The sequence below is a fragment of the Saimiri boliviensis genome, chromosome 2, assembly GCF_048565385.1.
Source record: "Saimiri boliviensis isolate mSaiBol1 chromosome 2, mSaiBol1.pri, whole genome shotgun sequence".
Classification (NCBI taxonomy): Eukaryota; Metazoa; Chordata; class Mammalia; order Primates; family Cebidae; genus Saimiri; species Saimiri boliviensis.
Genome location: NC_133450.1, coordinates 71,034,176 through 71,052,897, shown reverse-complemented (window position 1 = coordinate 71,052,897; position 18,722 = coordinate 71,034,176). Strand labels below are relative to the sequence as shown.

Here is an 18,722-nt window from a genome sequence, read left to right as displayed (position 1 = left end):
ATAAAATTTTTTTTACACTAAATTAATATGGAAGTGGTTAATTTGAATTGAATTTTAATGCAGAATACCAAATGGGGAAATCGTGGTTGTACATATTGTAATGTTGAGTACTCTGTAATTTATGTTCGTCTACTTAATTTAATATTTTGGCATATCTTTGATGTTTTGTGTTTTAGCACAAGGCTTTCACTGAAGTGTTTCTAGATGATTCACATAATCCTGCAAATTGCCGGATATCAGTACAAGTTGCTACACCAGCGTTAAACCTTTCTGTTCGCTTCCCAATACCTGATCTTCGATCTGATCAAGAAAGAGGACCGTGGTTTAAGAAGTCACTTCAGAAGGAGATCCTTCATTTAGCCTTCACAGATCTAGAATTTAAGACTGAATTTATAGGAGGATCAACCCCAGAACAAATGAAATTGGAACTTACCTTTAGAGAACTAGTTGGTAAGACTCAATGTGCCTGTAAAAGAACCACCCTAGATACAAATAACTGCTACTGAAACATACCTCACAAAAGTATCTGACAGCCCCAAAATATAAGCAAATTAAAGCCTTTGTCACCCAGGCTGGGGTGCAGTGGCATGATCTTGGCTCACTGCAACCGCTGTCTCCTGGGCTCAAGCAATTCTCGTGCCTCAGCCGGGCACCATCACACCCAGCTAATTTTTGTATTTTTAGTAGGGACGGGATTTTGCCATGTTGGTTAGGCTGGTCTCAAATTAAAAATAAAGAATTATGTTAAAAAAATCAAGAGCAATGTCTTTTTAGTCTTATATACAACTTATGTGATAAAGGTTATTTTTAAAAAACTAAGAATGGGCTGGGTGCAGTGGCTCATGCCTGTAACCCCAGCACTTTGGGAGGCCAAGGCAGGTGGATCACAAGACCAGTAGATCGAGACCATCGTGGCCAACATGGTGAAACTCTGTCTCTACTAAAAATACAGAAAATTAGCTGGGTGTGGTGGTGTGTGCCTATAATCCCAGCTACTTGGGAGGCTGAGGCAGGAGAATCGCTTGAACTCGGGAGGTGGAGGTTGCAGTGAGCCAAGATCTTGCCTCTGTACTCTAGCCTGGCGAGACTCTGTCTCAAAAAAAACCAAAAAACAAAACTAAAGATGATAATTCATTCACTTTCTTAAAATTCCTGTTGTCTTCAGGAGAGTATAGTACTTTAGCCTACATTTTTATTATCGCTTCTCATTTATTTGTTGTAGGACTGATAATAGAACTTGTTGAGTGCCACTGTATGTTAGATACTATGCTAAGCACTTGATACACATTGTCTTGTTTTTTAGTCACCATAATCGCCATGTTTATTTTTCCAATTATTTTTATAATTTAATAGATGAGACAATCTGTGGACTTGGAAGTATCTTGCAAGATCATGTTGTAATCAATGGCAGAATGAAGATTTGAACCCAAGTTTGACAGTAGAGCTTGAACTTTCAACCATTATACTAACTAATCACTAGTGACTTATTTGTAAAACTTGTTTTGATTTTTTCTGTATAACTTTGTTTTTGCCAGTAAATAAAGGGAATTTATGTAAACTTTAAAGTGAACCAAGTCAACGAAGACCTCGGAAAATCTTTTATCCTATGGTTCCTAAACCACCTGCCTCTGTCACGACACCCTTTCTCTGCAACCACACTCCCTCCCCATCATTACAATAGGCTGCAAAAGTTTCCCTTCTGTTCTCTCTCAGTTTTACATATTGTTTGCCAATTATGACTTCATGAAAGGGCTTTCAGGTGTTATGGGATTATCCCTTATCTCCAATATTGAGAGACTCATTATTCTGGAGGAAAGCCATTCTTTATTTGTAAAATGGATTGAAAAAACATGTATAGAATTTTTTTGTTTGTTTGTTTTTTAAGACAGAGTCTCGCTTTGTCACCCAGGCTGGGGTGCAGTGGCATGATCTTGGCTCACAGCAACCGCTGTCTCCTGAGCTCAAGCAATTCTCGTGCCTCAGCTGGGCACCATCACACCCAGCTAATTTTTGTATTTTTAGTAGGGACGGGATTTTGCCATGTTGGTTAGGCTGGTCTCAAACTCCCGACCTCAGGTGATCTGCCCATCTCAGCTTCCCAAAGTGCTGGGATTATAGGAGTGAGCCACTGCGCCCGGCCCATACAGAATTACTTTGAACAGAGGTATTTCTCACAGTGTTTGGTACAAAACACTTATTTAAGATATGTAGTTACTTTTCTAATTTAGATTAACTATATAGACTTTATGAAGAAATAATCATTACCAGCACTTAGTGCTAAAGGCTTTAATTTGCTGTATTACTATGTCATTATGGACTTTATGCTGTGTACATTGGCACTTAAGAATTTGAGTTTGAACACAAAACAATCTAATTTATTGGCTCATTCTGTCTACCACATGTGCACATGAAACCAGAACAATTGAAAAAGTGCTGTAGAACATAAGGTTGCATTGTATTCCTGATTGAGAGGAACTGTGCTCCTCCTCCTCTCATTTTAGTACTTGAGAAGAAATGCATTTCAGTAAATCAATCTTGTTTTTTTAGGATCATTCCAGGAAGAGAAAGGAGATCCATCTATTAAGTTTTTCCATGTGTCTAGTGGAGTAGATGGAGATACAACATCGTCAGATGACTTTGACTGGCCACGGTGAGTAAGCAAATACATAGGTTTAATAGGGTTTTCCTTTTAAAAATATATTCTTCTAAACCAATGTTTTGGCTATTACATGTAGGCTAAAAATGTCCATCCATGATTCTTTTGTTCATAAGCGTGATGATTGGGTGTTCACATGTATGTGTGATATGTGTCACCCTTGAACCTTGTGCCATTTTTCTGCCTCCCTTATTTTAAGCCGCCTCTCCACTGTCTGTTAGACCTAGCCGATTCTTAGGACAAGTGTTGCTCATACACACTTGGTAGCGAGCATGAGTTTAGAGCACAAGTTTTCATCCCAAGAATTGGATCTACTGTACTTCAGTTAAGTAATTGAGAAGCACAGTTTACCTTAGGGTATCTTTCAGGAAAAAAGCCTGTGATCCTTTACGAACCAAATGGCACCACTACCTAGGGAGTAAGAGCTGTTGTAGTCGCAGCACTGCTGTTCCCTTTGAGGGTTCCATGCCTCCTTATAACAATGGGTGGATATGGTAATCAAAGGAGAATGAAAAGTCTGCGCTAGTGATGTTCTGTGGAAGCTTAGGAAAGGAATGGGATTACTCTGGAGTAAAAAGCTCATCAGTTTTTGTAGTCATAGGCTGCATTAACTCAGTGATCTTTAGGTTTTGTGGTTACAAAACAAAAACAGCACCAGCCCTTTATTACTGAAATTCCTGGAGGAAAGGATAACTTTGTTGTTAGGGTTTTGAAACTGTTCCCTAATCAATCTCTCCCTTTTCCCTTTTACCAACTGATACAATACGAGGCTGATGTAACATGAGGTTTCTTAGGTAGACAAATATTTTATTACAGCAGAACAGACTGTATGTGAGAGGATTTGGTTTAATGGTAACTAGAATCCTGAGGTAAAGTTCGTTGACTTTTAATGAAATTTAAAAATAACCTTTTTGCCCCCACAAGATCAGGCCTTCAGTTAGCCAAGTATAAAATGTTAATGTCTTTCAGTTACTTGTTTCAGTTCCACACTTTCAAGTTTACAACATGTTCATAAGTGGGTTACCTTAGGCATAGTTAGACTTTGTAGAGAAGTTTAGTTCTGTCATTAAGATTTAATCAGTAGTGTCTGTATTAATTTGCACAAAAGTTAAAGTTTCACTGTTTACACTTAGATCCTGGTCTTTTAAAAATTGTCTTTGCTGTCAGAATTGTACTGAAAATAAATCCACCAGCTATGCATTCCATTTTGGAGAGAATTGCAGCTGAGGAAGAAGAGGAGAATGATAGTCACTACCAGGAGGAAGAGGAAGGAGGTGCTCATTCCTTGAAAGATGTTTGTGATCTAAGGAGACCAGCTCCATCTCCTTTTTCTTCTCGTAGAGTAATGTTTGAAAATGAGCAGGTAAGATTAAAGTATGAGCAAGCTACAGAGAAATAATACTGTTATTCTCTGACATAGAGCAATTCTTTTTATTTTTTTTAAAAAAAGCTTTGTGTTTTGTTTTTGCTATGTCTTTTTTTTTTTTTGAGGCAGAGTTTCGCTCTTGTTACCCAGAATGGAGTGCAATGGCGCGATCTTGGCTCACCGCAACCTCCGCCTCCTGGGTTCAGGCAATTCTCCTGCCTCAGCCTCCTGAGTAGCTGGGATTACAGGCATGCGCCACTGTGCCCAGCTGATTTTTTTTGTATTTTTAGTAGAGACGGGGTTTTACCATGTTGACCAGGATGGTCTCGATCTCTTGAACTCGTGATCCACCCGCCTCGGCTTCCCAAAGAGCTGGGATTACAGGCTTGAGTCACCGCGCTCGGCCTGCTATGTCTTAAACTCCAAAATTGAATAATAACTATTTTTTCTTGGTGCGTATTTTCACCAGTTAAATGTTACCTGCTTATTTATTTCTCACATACCAAGTCCTACCGATAGGCTAAGAAGATGCTACTACTATTTTAAACATAAAGTGGTTATTTGATGCCTTTGTTTTTGCACTAAACTATTATGTTTTAGATGGTGATGCCAGGAGACCCCGTAGAAATGACAGAGTTTCAGGACAAAGCAATCAGCAATTCTCACTATGTGCTGGAACTTACGTTACCAAATATTTATATAACACTACCTAATAAGAGCTTTTATGAGAAGCTTTATAATAGGTGAGTTTATACACATTTAGTTGGATCGTTGGAATCAGACTTTTTCCCTCCCTGTTTTTCCTCTTTCCCCTTTCCTTGCCTTGCATTAATATTATTTGCCATCTCTGTGTACTTTGTGTGGTGTTGATGGTGACTGTTGGTGTTGTTGGAACTATTGCCATTATGATGTGCTATTGTCACAGCAGAGTTTCCTAATTAGTGTGCTGCTGGGTGTGTGAAATATTTATTTCCTTAGCCCTCAGGTTGGCTGGTTGCCCTCTGTCAGCTTACTGCAGGGTATGAATCAAATATGATTTTTCTACATGTGCAGTGACATGAAGAGTTAGAAGATAGTAATACAGAGGGCTAGCCAATGCTGGAGTAGAATCAGAACCCCAGTTATTTTACAAGAAGCATCTTTTCCTCAGTATTTAAAAAGATATCTTGTTGGAATTCAAAACTCTATGAACGAGTACAAAATTTATTATATTTAGATGCCCCTCAATATTTATGCCAGGCAGATATTTTGATATAAATGGAATTCTAGGTCATAGACTCTGAAGGCCTTGAACGATTTACCTAGCCTCCATAAGACTCAGCATCCTCATCTGTAAAATGAAGATGATTGTGGCACTCACCTATAAGGGTTGTTTGGAGGATTAAATGATATAACACTTGACAAGTTCTGAGAACAGTGTATGGCATATTGTAAGCACTTAATGGTTGTCTGTTTTCATTCCTACCCACTGAAGGGATTTCTCTTTGGCATACCTGAAAGATTGTCATGTGGGTTTCTAGAAAAAGAAGTCCTTAGTGTTTGTCATCACTGGTTTTCTATATGTAGACAAGTTATTCTAGTTTCCATTAATCTTCAGAAACTTCAGACTGTTGTTTCTGCTGTAGGTTTACTTGGTATGAGATACCCCTGGCTCTTTATTCCTTGAATGTTAGTAATAAACCCTGGGTCTTCTCACTGGGTGCCATTGACTTTTGCTCTTAGAATCATAAACAGTTAAGGTCCAGGAAGGATTCTAGCGTTCATATTACCGCAGTGGTCTTGAAAATGAGATTCAGAGGTCAGTCCATTGGGGTATAGGAAGAAAATGTTAGCACTTATGTTTAACTTAAAAAATAATCTTTTAAAATTTCTATTTTTATATTTGTTTTATAATGTACATTTTAAATAGCACATAATTTATATTAAACTAACATTAGAAGATTGTTTTTAAATGTTGGGGTTTGTTTGTACCTGATCTACAGTTTGGAAATGACTGATCTCTAGGCTCCTCCTCCTATTTCATAGTTCAAGGGTGTCTGCAAAGAGCTAATGTATGTGCAAGGCTGAGCTTGAGGGAAATGCAATGACTCTTTCAAGGCCTAGCCCAGAGATCAGAAAGACTTGACCCATTTCTTTCTTTTTCTTCATTGTCTGAGCAGATTGCTTTTGATTAAATCAGGACATCAAGAACAGTAATACATACCTTAATCATTCCCTTTGTAAATGTATATTTATTTACCACTTCATTTTTAAATATAGGACAAGGCCTTTTCTTCGAGTATGAGCCACTGACTGGAATTCTATGTTGTCTTTTGTTTCCTTTTTCTTTTTTAAATCCTGCATGTTACATCTGACTATTTTGTCTTTTTCTTTCTTCCTTTTTTTTTTTTTTTACATAAAGTGTACCCAGAAGGCATTGTCTAGAGTTTTTAGTTCCATTTTCTTTAAAGTGGAGTGAACAAAATTTTTTCAAAGATATGTGAGAGGAGAATCTTTGCAGGTTTTTAAGATTTTTTTCACCCCAGTCTGCATTAATTAAAACAGTTTTTATTTAAAGTAACTTACAATAACAAATACAAGCAGATTTGAGGGCAGACACAATTGGTTTTGGGGAGTATATGAAATATATAACTCTACTGATAGGAACAGTGCTCAGCTTTGCTAGAGAGATGTCTACCAGCAGCAAGCAGTTAGCATGTTGGGGGCTTCCACTGTTTTGGTAATTGGGGATAATTGGGTGGCTGACTGCTTCAGTCAGGGAGTATGTATTAGAATATGTATTAGAGTATGTAACTGTTAATCTGGGTAGTTGGTTTAATGGGTTGCTTAAGAGAGTTTCTATTCTATTGAATACCTTCCACTAACCACTGTGTAGTCTCTCAGGTCCCTGGAATTGCATAAATACTGAAGTGCTCCCTCACTCTCTGGGACCATATAAATCTATAAACGTCCTCAGGGTTTGCATCCTTTGCCTGTTATTCAACTGTGTATTTTCAAGTTAATACTATGTAAACAATTTCCAAACATGCTCAGAGAAGATTTGTAATATGGTACAAAGCATTTGAGAGTAAGTGGCTGACCTGAGTCCCTTCAATGTGGAGTACTTGAACGCGTATTTCCCACATACAAGGACATTCTATGTTAACTGGCAATTCAGCTCTCAGAAGCAGGAAGCTAAACTGGATACATACTACCATATAGTTCTCATACCTCATTCAAGTTTTACTAAATATGTAAATACTATCCTTTTACCTGTTTTTAATCTTTTTTTTTTTTTTTTTCCTGAGCAGGAGTTATAACCAACGCTGCCTTTATATATTTAAAATGTTGGTTTACTCCTTTAGTGCCATGGTCAACAGGCTCTTTTTAGCAATATGGTTTTAGGTACAGGAGAATTTTTTCTGTGTTGAAGTTTGTTTAAAATAGAATATTAAAAAGAATTCTAACTGCCTTCATTAAATATGTATTGAGCATCTATTTTGTTTCAGCCTTGTAGACTAGACAGAATCCTGGTGATATGTCCTTAAGTATCTTAAGCATTGTTTTCGTTATTGATATTACAAGCACCATCTAATATCTGATAGAACTAATGATGTCAGGACTGTGTTTAGACCAAAATATAAATAAGGAGAACATAATGAGTGGGTGGGATTATAATCTTGAGAGTCACAATACTCAGTCTTGGTATACACCTTCTAGGGCTTCAGAAGCTCAGGAATTGGCCTGGCAGTGGCTTCTCACAGAGTGGGGCAGGTCTGCCTCACCACTTGGTGCCTTGACTGGTATTCATTCACACCAGCCCTTATGATGAGTCTGGGCTTTGGCAGTCCTTTTGTGTGAGTCATGCACTGTCCCTTCCTCACCAGCTGTCAAGTGTCATGTGACAGCCACTGTGCTAGGCACATGTAGCGATGATAGATACAAATCCCTCTCTTGGGCGGCTTGCAGTCTAGAAAGGGGAAACGAGGAAATTCAGCAAGTTGCTGTAGGCACTGTGGCTGAAGTGGATGGATGTGAAGCATATGCTGTGGGCCGCCCAGATCTTACAAAGGGCTTCCTAGAAGACACTGTGAAGTTTGAGTGTTCTTGAAAGCTTCAAGGGTGGGTGAGGGGAGGAGGCTAGGACAGGGGGCGTCTGAGCAGTGACAGGTAGCTCTTTGAAAAAGTAGGATATGGTGACAGCCTAGGTATGACATATGCCTTCCCACTGGTTGCCAGTATCAACTGGCTCTAATCTAGCTAGTCCTAAGGGTTTTCCTCTCCTTATTTTGTGCTCCATATGCATTTTTCATTTTATGAAGGTTTACCAGTGAAGCTGTGCTTTCTGTTGATGAGAGAAAAAGCAGGTATCTCTAGGGAAAGAACTGAATTGATCCCACAGATAAATACTTGCCTTAAAAAAAAAAAGGAACGGAATTGGGAGCTGGATATAATCCACATAATCTGGACTCTCATTCCCATTTTTCTACCAATTAGCCATATGACATTGGGAAGATCACATAACCCTTATGAGACAGTTTCTTCAAGTGTAAAGTGAGAATAATGATTAGCTCTGGACGCCCCACAGGACTGAGGGGGAAGGTCAGTGAGATGATGCAGGATCAGTTCCAGTTTACAAAGTGCTCTCATATAGGTGAACTGCCTTCCTTTTTTGTTCTTTGTGTGTGATTTTTATGAGCTTCTGTCTCTAAGGTATATTTTGAAGTATACTATGAATTTGTAATTTGATGTATATAACACAGGTAAAATTAGGCAAGTATCTAGTTAGGTATCTAATTGTGCAGATTCCTTTGTCACTGCCCTGCATTATAGCCGTATCAGTTGTTTTTTTCATTGAAGGAATGCAGTTGTTATTTTTGTTGTTTTTCCATACTCTTGTAGGATCTGATTTCCATTTCGCCATGTAAAAAGTTGTTGTTCATGTGATATTTTAAAAGGATTTTTGTTTTTAGTTTGCTTTCTGTTGAACCAGAAGTTATGTGCTTATTTTTCAACTTTTGTCTTTATAGGATCTTTAATGACTTGCTACTGTGGGAACCAACAGCTCCTTCTCCAGTGGAGACATTCGAAAATATTTCCTATGGCATTGGGCTTTCAGTAGCCAGTCAGCTCATTAATACTTTCAACAAAGATAGTTTTAGTCCATTTAAATCCGTGGTTCACTATGGTAATATATTTTTAATTCGTTTTGATTTAAAATACATTGTTTTTGTCAATTAACAAAGTAGTAACCTTTCAATTGTGGATTTAAAAATCTTTATTTTTCATTGTAACTGTATTTTGTAATTTCTTTTAGTTATTCATAAAATATTTCCTCATTTCTATCTGTATATTGAGAATATCATTGTCACTTAAGTATGTTATCTTTAGAAGGATAGTGTGCACATCATTTGAAGTTCAGGGCTAAAGAGAAAAACAGAAAGTATATTTCTATGTTCACACCATACTTATAAAACTAAGCAGGTTATGAATATAAAATATTTTTGTGATCATTTTTAAGTTGCTGTTTTATCTTAATAGACTATTGGAATTGCGTAATTGTATGTTTATTTCTCATAGATGAGGAAAGCGGATCTGAGGAGGAGACTTTGCAATATTTTTCCACTGTTGATCCTAACTATCGTTCCCGTAGGAAAAAAAAACTAGACTCTCAGAATAAGAACTCACAGAGTTTTCTCTCAGTTCTTCTGAATATTAATCATGGATTAATGGCAGTGTTCACAGATGTGAAGGTGAGGTTTACAAATCCAAAGTGTTTTTTCAAATGTGTCTTATTTTAAATAATTCTACTATGATATACATCCAGTGATTGAAGTATTTAATGTTTTGAGGTTGTTTCAGGGACTGATGACCAGTGTTCTGGGGCAAACCATGATGACAGCAACTTTAGCTTTCGTTACAGATCAAACTTTGTGTGGCCCTCCCTTTGGAAAACAGGTGCTAATTCTGCTTCTGGGGTGACAATTGGCAATTAATCTATTATACAGGAGAAAAAGTACAGAGATTCATCTAATAGAAGAGGTTCCACATAGTATTCAAGTTATCCAGTTTTATTTTTTACTATGATATCGAATGATTCAAGGATTAGATTGCTTTGTTGCAGTATGAGAGATTTTCCTAAGCTGAATCAAGAAAGAGCATCTCAAGGAACATGCTTGCTTTTCTGCATTTAAATAATAACTTCTGTGTTTTTCTGATCTTTTTACTAGCAAGAAAATGGAGATCTGTTGGAAAACAAACATGGTGAATTCTGGTTAGAGTTCAATAGTGGTTCATTATTTTGTGTGACAAAATATGAAGGTTTTGATGACAAGCACTACATTTGCCTTCATTCTAGCAGTTTCAGTCTATACCACAAAGGTAGGATAAAAATATGCCTTGGTTACTTCTCTTTAGACATGTTTAAATTTCTTGTTTAACAAAGAAAATCTATTGAGAACAGAACTTTGATATTAGAAATTATTTTCTATGGAGGGTTCTGATTCTGCTGTCAAAGTAGTATTTACACATTAGAAGTAAACTTCAGGTTTTTTTTTTTTGCAGTAGCTTTGTTGAGATATAATTCATACACCATACTCATTTAAAGTGTACCTTTCAATAGTTTTTAGTATTTCACAAAAGTTGTGCAGCCATCACCAGAGTCAATTTTAAAACATGTTTATTACTCCATGGAGAAACTTCATATACTTTAGTGATAACCTTCCACCTCCTTCTATTCTCTCCTTCCTGTAAACACACCTATCTACACTGTTTCTATGGATTTGCATATTCAGAAGTTTCTTATAAATGGAATAATACAATATTTGGCCTTTTTGACTGGCTTCTTTCATTTGACATACTTTATCAAGGTTCATCCAAGTTGTATCCATACTTCATTGCCAAATAATATTCCATTGCAAAGATATATGATCTCTTATGTATCCATTTATCTATCAATGGGACTTTAAGTTCTTTATTGTCCCTTAAGGAATATTTCCTTTTGGTACCAGATATAGAACTTACCAGTTTTTGAGCAGTGACCTGAGTTTACCTTGTTTCATAGACATGAAATGTTTGTGATATTTTCCTATTTAATTTTCCTAGTATTTCAGAATACTTTTTTCTTTTTTAAGTTGTGCACTGTCAGTCATACTAACAGTAGCAAAAAGGAGTGGATTATTAATGCCATAATGCCATGCTGGTTTTTGTCATTATGCTGTCTTAAGTAATAGTGGAAACACATGGATTTTTGTTTTGAGTCATGTAAGTTGATTAGCTAATTTCAAGTAATCATTCTGTTACTATGTTTACCTCAATGTGGATCTCTAGGCATAGTGGATGGAGTGATTCTTCCTACAGAAACACGACTGCCCAGCTCAACCCGCCCACACTGGTTGGAACCTACTATTTATTCCTCTGAAGAAGACGGCCTCAGTAGAACTTCTTCAGATGGAGTTGGAGGAGACAGTTTGAATATGCTCTCTGTTGCTGTTAAAATACTGTCTGATAAATCAGAGTCCAATACAAAGGTTTGCGTTTTGTACTTTTATGCCATTAAGTACTTGCTGATGATTTGATTCTTACTAAAAATAATTGCGTAAAAGCCGACACATTTATTTTCTTGGAAAAACTTTTGAATTATAGGATTACATAGGGTAAGTGTTGTTCTTTTATTGTTGTGTATAGGAATTTCTCATTGCTGTAGGACTGAAAGGAGCCACTCTTCAGCATAGAATTCTTCCTTCTGGGCTTAGCTGGCATGAGCAGGTAAGGGAGCTGTTATGTATGTATCAGTTTATTTTAAAATGTGTATTGACATCTAATACACATACTGAAAAGTGTACAACTCAGAAATGTTCAGCTCAGTGAATTATCATCAAGTGAACACTACTGTGTTACCATCTTTTAGGTTAAGAAATAAAACAGTATTATCACCTCAGAATATAATTGGCTTTTTACCTTAAGTGTGGTCCTCAAAACCTTCAGTGACAGGATTGTCTTTTAAGTCATTAAAGGAAGGCAAAGGACCCTGTATCCCAGGACCTGTAGAGTGCCTGGCATAGAGGAACAATGAATGGTATGTTGAATTGCTTTTATAATCAGAAGTTCTTTAAGTGAACTATTTCCATATAATTCCCTAGGCCAATAATATGATGTTGCTTTAAAGCATTTTATCAGGATTTCTTTCATTAATTTCCAGTTGAACAACTTTTTATGGTAATAAAATACAATGGGTTATTATTCAGAGGAAACTGAGTAAGAAGTTAGCTTTTCCTTATGTGTGAGAATGAAAACTAATGTGCTATAATTCCTTCTCATATTTCTTATAAAGGGGACTTAATTGTGCTGGGAAAATAATAAATTATTTAAAAACTTGAAGGTTTTCAAAATGCTTTTCTCATGAAAGCATTTAGAAAACATGAGGATATTTGTCTGACTTTCTGTCTATGTGGTAGGAGTAAAGAAGTGGTTAGCGTGAATAACCAGCTAGAAGGCAGACATTTAGCATAACCTCTTTATTTGTTTGGGTTGGATGTATGAGAGAATAGATGTTGGTGACAGGGACTGTTTTTTAGGCTCAGCTAGGTGTAAATTAAGGAAAAAGAGCTGACTTACAAAGAAAACCAATCCCTCTCCACACAATAGTTATATAGGAAGCCATATTGATAGTTTTAAGCAGTCTTCAGCAAATTTATTTTTCCAAGAATTGTTTCAAGCCAAAAAATGTGAAATCATATTATGCATACATTGTTATTAGTTTCATAAGTTACGATTTTCTAAGATTTCTATAGCATTGCAGTTGTTGGATAGGCTTCTTCATTTCAAATTCAAGTTTTGCAAAATACTTAAAAAAATTTAGTTTTATTATATAAGGTGAATAATGTTTTGATATACATAGTAAAATGATTATTATAGTCAAAGAAATGAATGTATCCATCAGCATCCATTACATTCTTTTCTGATGCAAGTACTTTTTGAAATTAATTCCTTCAAAATGATGACTTTTTTTTCCTTTTACTATTATGATTTTCAAATTAAATGTTTTTTTTTGTGAGATATTCTGGTTTACATTGGTATTAAGGATATTATATGAAACCTTTTTTTTCTTCTAAAGCAGGGCATTTTAATTTTTTGTGATTATAGATTTTATACTTCTTGAATATTGCTGATGAACCTGTTTTGGGATATAATCCTCCAACTTCATTTACAACTTTTCATGTTCATCTTTGGAGCTGTGCACTTGATTATAGGTAAGTTCACAAATGGAACAAAATAAAGTTTTATTATTTAAAATATATACTAAATTTTCAAAAAATACATAATTCAATGGAGTTAAAGTTCAAATTTTTGTTGTTGTTTTCAATAGAGTTTCTGTTGCCATATCAAATTGATATTCTTTTGTTTCTCTTTGGCATTAGACCCCTTTATTTGCCAATCCGATCTCTTCTTACTGTGGAAACATTCAGTGTTTCCAGTAGCGTTGCATTGGATAAATCTTCTTCTACTCTCAGGTACCTGTGTAAACATCACTGTATACTAAACATACCTGTTCAAAACATACTACCAGTTGATATTTACCTAAACCATTGTATTAAAGTCTCAATCTTTTGTTAAAATAGACATTCTTTTGCTAATAGTCATAACCTTTTACCCAAGTTACTCAATTTTTCTCAGGTGACATGTTTCATCTACCCATTTATTATTGCATTTCATTTTTAGAGAAGAAATTAATTCTGGAGATTCTTAGTTTGCTTTTAAAAACATATGGTAGTCTGGGCGTGGTGGCTCAAGCCTGAAATCCCAGCACTTTGGGAGGCCGAGGCGGGTGGATCACGAGGTCAAGAGATCGAGACCATCCTGGTCAACATGGTGAAACCCCGTCTCTACTAAAAATACAAAAAATTAGCTGGGCATGGTGGCGCGTGCCTGTAATCCCAGCTACTCAGGAGGCTGAGGCAGGAGAATTGCCTGAACCCAGGTGGCGGAGGTTGCTGTGAGCCGAGATTGCGCCATTGCACTCCAGCCTGGGTAACAAGAGCGAAACCCCGTCCCAAAAAAAAAAAAAAAAAAAAAATATGGTTAACTTCCCCTAATACCAGATACACTCTATACTTTTCATTTAATTTTTTTATTTTTTAGAAATAGGGTCCTGCTCTGTGGCCCAGGCTAGAGTGCAGTGGCATGATCACAGCTTACTATAGCTTTCAACTCTTAAGCTCAAGTGATCTTCTCCCCTCACCCTACTGAGTAACTAGGACTATAGACATATGCCACTATCCCTGGCTGATTTTTAAATTTCTTTTGTAGAGAAGGAGGTTCTTTTTTTTTTTGTTTTTTTTTTTTTTTTTTTGAGACGGAGTTTCTTCGCTCTTGTTACCCAGGCTGGAGTGCAATGGCGCGATCTCGGCTCACCGCAACCTCCGCCTCCTGGGTTCAGGCAATTCTCCTGCCTCAGCCTCCTGAGTAGCTGGGATTACAGGCACAAGCCACCATGCCCAGCTAATTTTTTGTATTTTTAGTAGAGACGGGGTTTCACCATGTTGACCAGGATGGTCTCGATCTCTCGACCTCGTGATCCACCCGCCTCGGCCTCCCAAAGTGCTGGGATTACAGGCTTGAGCCACCGCGCCCGGCTGAGAAGGAGGTTCTTGCTGAATTGCCCAGGCTAGTTGAGAACCCCTGGCCTCAGGCGTTCCTCCTGCCTTGGCCTCCCAAACTGCTGGGATTACAGTTGTGAGCTACTATATCTGGCCCACTTTATCTTTATACTATAGTTTAAATCTTGTAAATTTGGGCATCTCTTTAAAAACTGCCAGAAATTTAGAATTAATTTGAGTAGATGATTTAATCTAAATATTTATACCATTTAAATATTCCTACCATTCACAGTGAGTTTTTAAAAAATGTTAAATGACAGTTATAAGTGAGAAACTACCTATGACTTCGATAATATTCATACCAGAAAGAATGATGCAATTATGCTTATAGTGATTATGGTGTATGATACTCAAAGCTTAGTTTCTCAGATGTTGGTTTTATCTTTCTTGTCTCAGAATAATCTTGGATGAAGCTGCTTTACATCTGTCTGACAAATGCAATACTGTTACTATAAATCTGAATAGAGGTAAGAGTTAAAAAACAAATGGAGTAGGTGAATGCTGCTTTATTTTCCTGTGTGAATATTTTGAAACATTTTAACTCTGGGATAAGCTAGTGAACTAAGAATCTTATTAAAGATCCTTAAAGATTAAAGGGTCTTTAAGTATATAGTAATTATGTGGTATATATTCAGAGCTTAGTTTTTCAGAAATACTGGTTTTTCATTTTGAAATTGTAATGTTCTGATAATGCTAATTACGTGCATCAAATTACTATATATATTACATATTTTTATTTAAGATAATTTTTGTTTCTTTTTTTTTTTTTTTTTGAGATGGAGTTTCGCTCTTGTTACCCAGGCTGGAGTGCAATGGCGTGATCTTGGCTCACCGCAACCTCCGCCTCCTGGGTTCAGGCAGTTCTCCTGCCTCAGCCTCCTGAGTAGCTGGGATTATAGGCATGTGCCACCATGCCCAGCTAATTTTTTGTATTTTTAGTAGAGATGGGGTTTCACCATGTTGACCAGGTTGGTCTTGATCTCTTGACCTTGTGATCCACCCGCCTCGGCCTCCCAAAGTGCTGGGATTACAGGCTTGAGCCACCGCGCCCGGCGATAATTTTTGTTTCTAACAAATAAAGTGAATTTTAGGAATTTTATAGGATAAAACTATATTTTCATCACATTATAATTATTTGTAGTGCTCTCTGCAATGAATTTCAAAGGAATGCTAGTTGTATTAGGTGTTGGTTGACATTTTTGAAAGCTGTATTGAGACATTTTCTTAATTTAAAAAATTTTAGATTATGTTCGTGTGATGGATATGGGGCTTTTGGAGTTAACCATAACTGCAGTGAAGTCTGATTCTGATGGAGAGCAAGTAAGTTTTTAAAATAAACAAAAATTTTCAGTTCTATTTTTTAAGAGAGAAAAAAATTGAGTTTAATATTTTTCCACATGCCTAATTTTGGTCAGAAATAGAGTAAATATATTAAAAATTCATTTATTTAAATACTTTTTAATGTGGTGAGACAGATGATCATATATCTTATTTAATGTAAACCTATGCAAAAAAGAAACTTTTGTCTCTTGTTTGGAAGACATTTTCATTATTTTTTTCTGTGTCTCATCCAGACTGAGCCCCGCTTTGAGTTACACTGTTCCAGCGATGTTGTCCATATCAGAACATGCTCAGACTCTTGTGCTGCGTTAATGAATCTCATTCAGTACATTGCAAGCTATGGTGACTTGCAGACACCTAACAAGGCAGAAATGAAGCCTGGAGCCTTTCAAAGAAGGTCTAAGGTACAGTCAGCAATGTTACTCCTCCAGTCCCTGCCATGTCGTGACATGTTTACATTATTGAGGTCTTCACGACAGTCATAAGGTAGAAAAGAAACTTTGAAAGTCATTCATTTGTTCTTTACCTTCAGAATAACGGGACTGGGAAAGGTGATTTCACGGGCCTTTTTGGAAGACTATTCGATTGTTTCAAAGTTCATTGTTTCAATTAATCTTCTTAACAAACATAATACTGTTTTTCCTTAGATTTAAGTTACTTTCATCTGTCCTAAGGGAAGAAATAGAACATTTATCGTGTAAAAGCTTGTTCTATGCAAGTTGTATGTAAAAATGCTATGAAAAGCTGGCAGATATTGTTACCAGAAGACTATTTTTTTTTTTTGACAGAGTCTTTCTCTGTCACCCAGGCTGCAGTGCAGTGGCAGGATCTCAGCTCTCTGCAACCTCCACCTCCTGGGTTCAGGCAATTCTCCTGCAATAGCCTCCTGAGTAGTTGGGACTACAGGCATGCACCACCTTGCCCAGCTAATTTTTTATATTTTTAGTAGAGACAGGATTTCGCCATCTTAGCCAGGATGGTCTCAAACTCTTGACATCATGATCTGACCACCTCGGCCTCCCAAAGTGCTGGGATTACAGGCGTGAGCCACCACACCCAGCCCCAGAAGACTTACTTATATCATCATATTTCCCCAGTTTCTTATCTCTAAGACAATCCAGTTTTCAATGTACTTTCTCATATGACTTCCTTGTCCTTTCATGATGACCTGGTGAGATAGAGAGGTTAAAGATTAGTACTTCTATTTTACGGATAAAAAAGACCCAGAGAATTTAGATGATTGCGCTCATGAGTAGCAGAAACAACAATAAACCCAGATATTTTGGTGTCCAGTTCAATGCACTTTTTTGCCCCAAGTGTCACCTTTCTAACTTCTCTTATGTCCAAACTGAAGAATGTCCAGTTTGTTTTGTGTTTTTTCTTTTTCAGTGTTATTTTTTGTGGTCTCTCTTATGAACAGAATTCTCAGTCCCCTTAGGTTCTGGAGCCTGTCTTGTGTACTCTAGTAAGGGCCTGACTGGCATTGTGTTTGTTTTCTGTTGTTCAGGATTATTTTACACTTTGTGTTACATTTATGTTTGTAACTCCTTGTTCCTGCTGTATTCTCATGAAAATAAGGTGATATATGACACCCCCTCTCTACTGTTTATTCCCTTTTAATAAATACTCTTATTTTAAATTATCCCTTGCCATTGGAACTTGCCACTTTATGCTCACATATAAAAAGCACGATCTGGGTTTAATGAATCTATAGCTCACTAACCAAAATGGTTAAATATAGGTGCTGGAATTGAACTCTGAATCACCGTTTAGTAGATTTCTCCTCCTTTGTGTGCCCCCTAATGTTGTTGAGTATCCAAGAAATGAGGCTTCGACCTGCAGGGGCTTTATCTCAAAGGGGTGAAAGTCATTGCAACCATCAGAGTTGAGGAGGTCAAACTTAGTAATCCCCTCTTTCCCAGCTTTATTGCAGTTTGTTCAACTTCCTTATTTTCAAATGCATTGCCTCTTCAAGATCCCAGTTCACTATCTGGCTTTGAGGTGATGACACATTTATTTCTTTTTGCCAGTATTTGTTAGGGTGAAAATACTAAAAACTTAAAATATACCAGCCACTGGGCATAGAAAAATGAGTAGGTTTCTATTTCTCCTGTTTTCGTACAATGTAATGTATTTCTGGGGTTAAATAAATGTAAGTAGTTTGCTTCTTAAGAGCATTTTCAGTTATTTTTAATTAGGTTTTTTGGCTATAGGTAGATTCCAGTGGTCGATCATCCTTAGGTGGTCCAGTACTTCCTGAAGCAGATCAACAAATATTACGAGATCTGATGAGTGATGCTATGGAGGAGATTGACATCCAACAAGCCACCTCGTCAGCAAATCCACAGGCTAATGGTAAAATTAGGACTCTTCTCAGGGATCACTGATGTTATAGTTGAGGCTTACATTATTTGTGTTCTCATAACTTTAATAAGTCACTTATTAAGGATATGTATGAGTTTTCATGGATATCTGTTAATTATTCAGCTTGTGTCTAGTCGGTGTCCAGTAAATAGGTAACTCTGGTCAGTATGGTGTGGGGGATACAGAGTGAGTAGAAGACAGAGCTTATGTTTCTGGTAGCTTGTAGCCTAGTAAGACAAATGGGCACAAGACTGGTGCCAGTTCTTAGACCGATTGGTAAATGATACAAGAAAACACCTCAAAGGTGGTATATCCTCTGGAAAGGATACTATTTGGAAAGGATTGGAATAATTTTATT

General features: G+C 36.8%; 1 protein-coding gene and 1 non-coding gene across 3 annotated transcripts in view; both read left to right on the top strand.

Moving 5' to 3' along the window:
* ATG2B (autophagy related 2B) overlaps nt 1-18,722 on the top strand; it is an 84,531-nt gene that overhangs the window by 40,241 nt on the left and 25,568 nt on the right. For both annotated transcript variants that reach the window (XM_074393572.1, XM_003928836.4), the window contains exons 15-29: nt 177-450; nt 2,548-2,650; nt 3,824-4,019; nt 4,623-4,765; nt 9,032-9,189; nt 9,582-9,754; nt 10,232-10,382; nt 11,331-11,530; nt 11,688-11,768; nt 13,146-13,252; nt 13,421-13,513; nt 15,056-15,126; nt 15,903-15,979; nt 16,234-16,404; nt 18,214-18,355. In XM_074393572.1, the coding sequence (XP_074249673.1) occupies nt 177-450; nt 2,548-2,650; nt 3,824-4,019; nt 4,623-4,765; nt 9,032-9,189; nt 9,582-9,754; nt 10,232-10,382; nt 11,331-11,530; nt 11,688-11,768; nt 13,146-13,252; nt 13,421-13,513; nt 15,056-15,126; nt 15,903-15,979; nt 16,234-16,404; nt 18,214-18,355 (2,140 nt within the window). The remainder of the gene's footprint in view (nt 1-176; nt 451-2,547; nt 2,651-3,823; nt 4,020-4,622; nt 4,766-9,031; nt 9,190-9,581; nt 9,755-10,231; nt 10,383-11,330; nt 11,531-11,687; nt 11,769-13,145; nt 13,253-13,420; nt 13,514-15,055; nt 15,127-15,902; nt 15,980-16,233; nt 16,405-18,213; nt 18,356-18,722) is intronic.
* On the top strand, nt 2,756-2,855 carry LOC120364202 (small nucleolar RNA U13). Its single transcript, XR_012516722.1, has one exon. It is a non-coding gene; the product is annotated as a small nucleolar RNA U13 (small nucleolar RNA).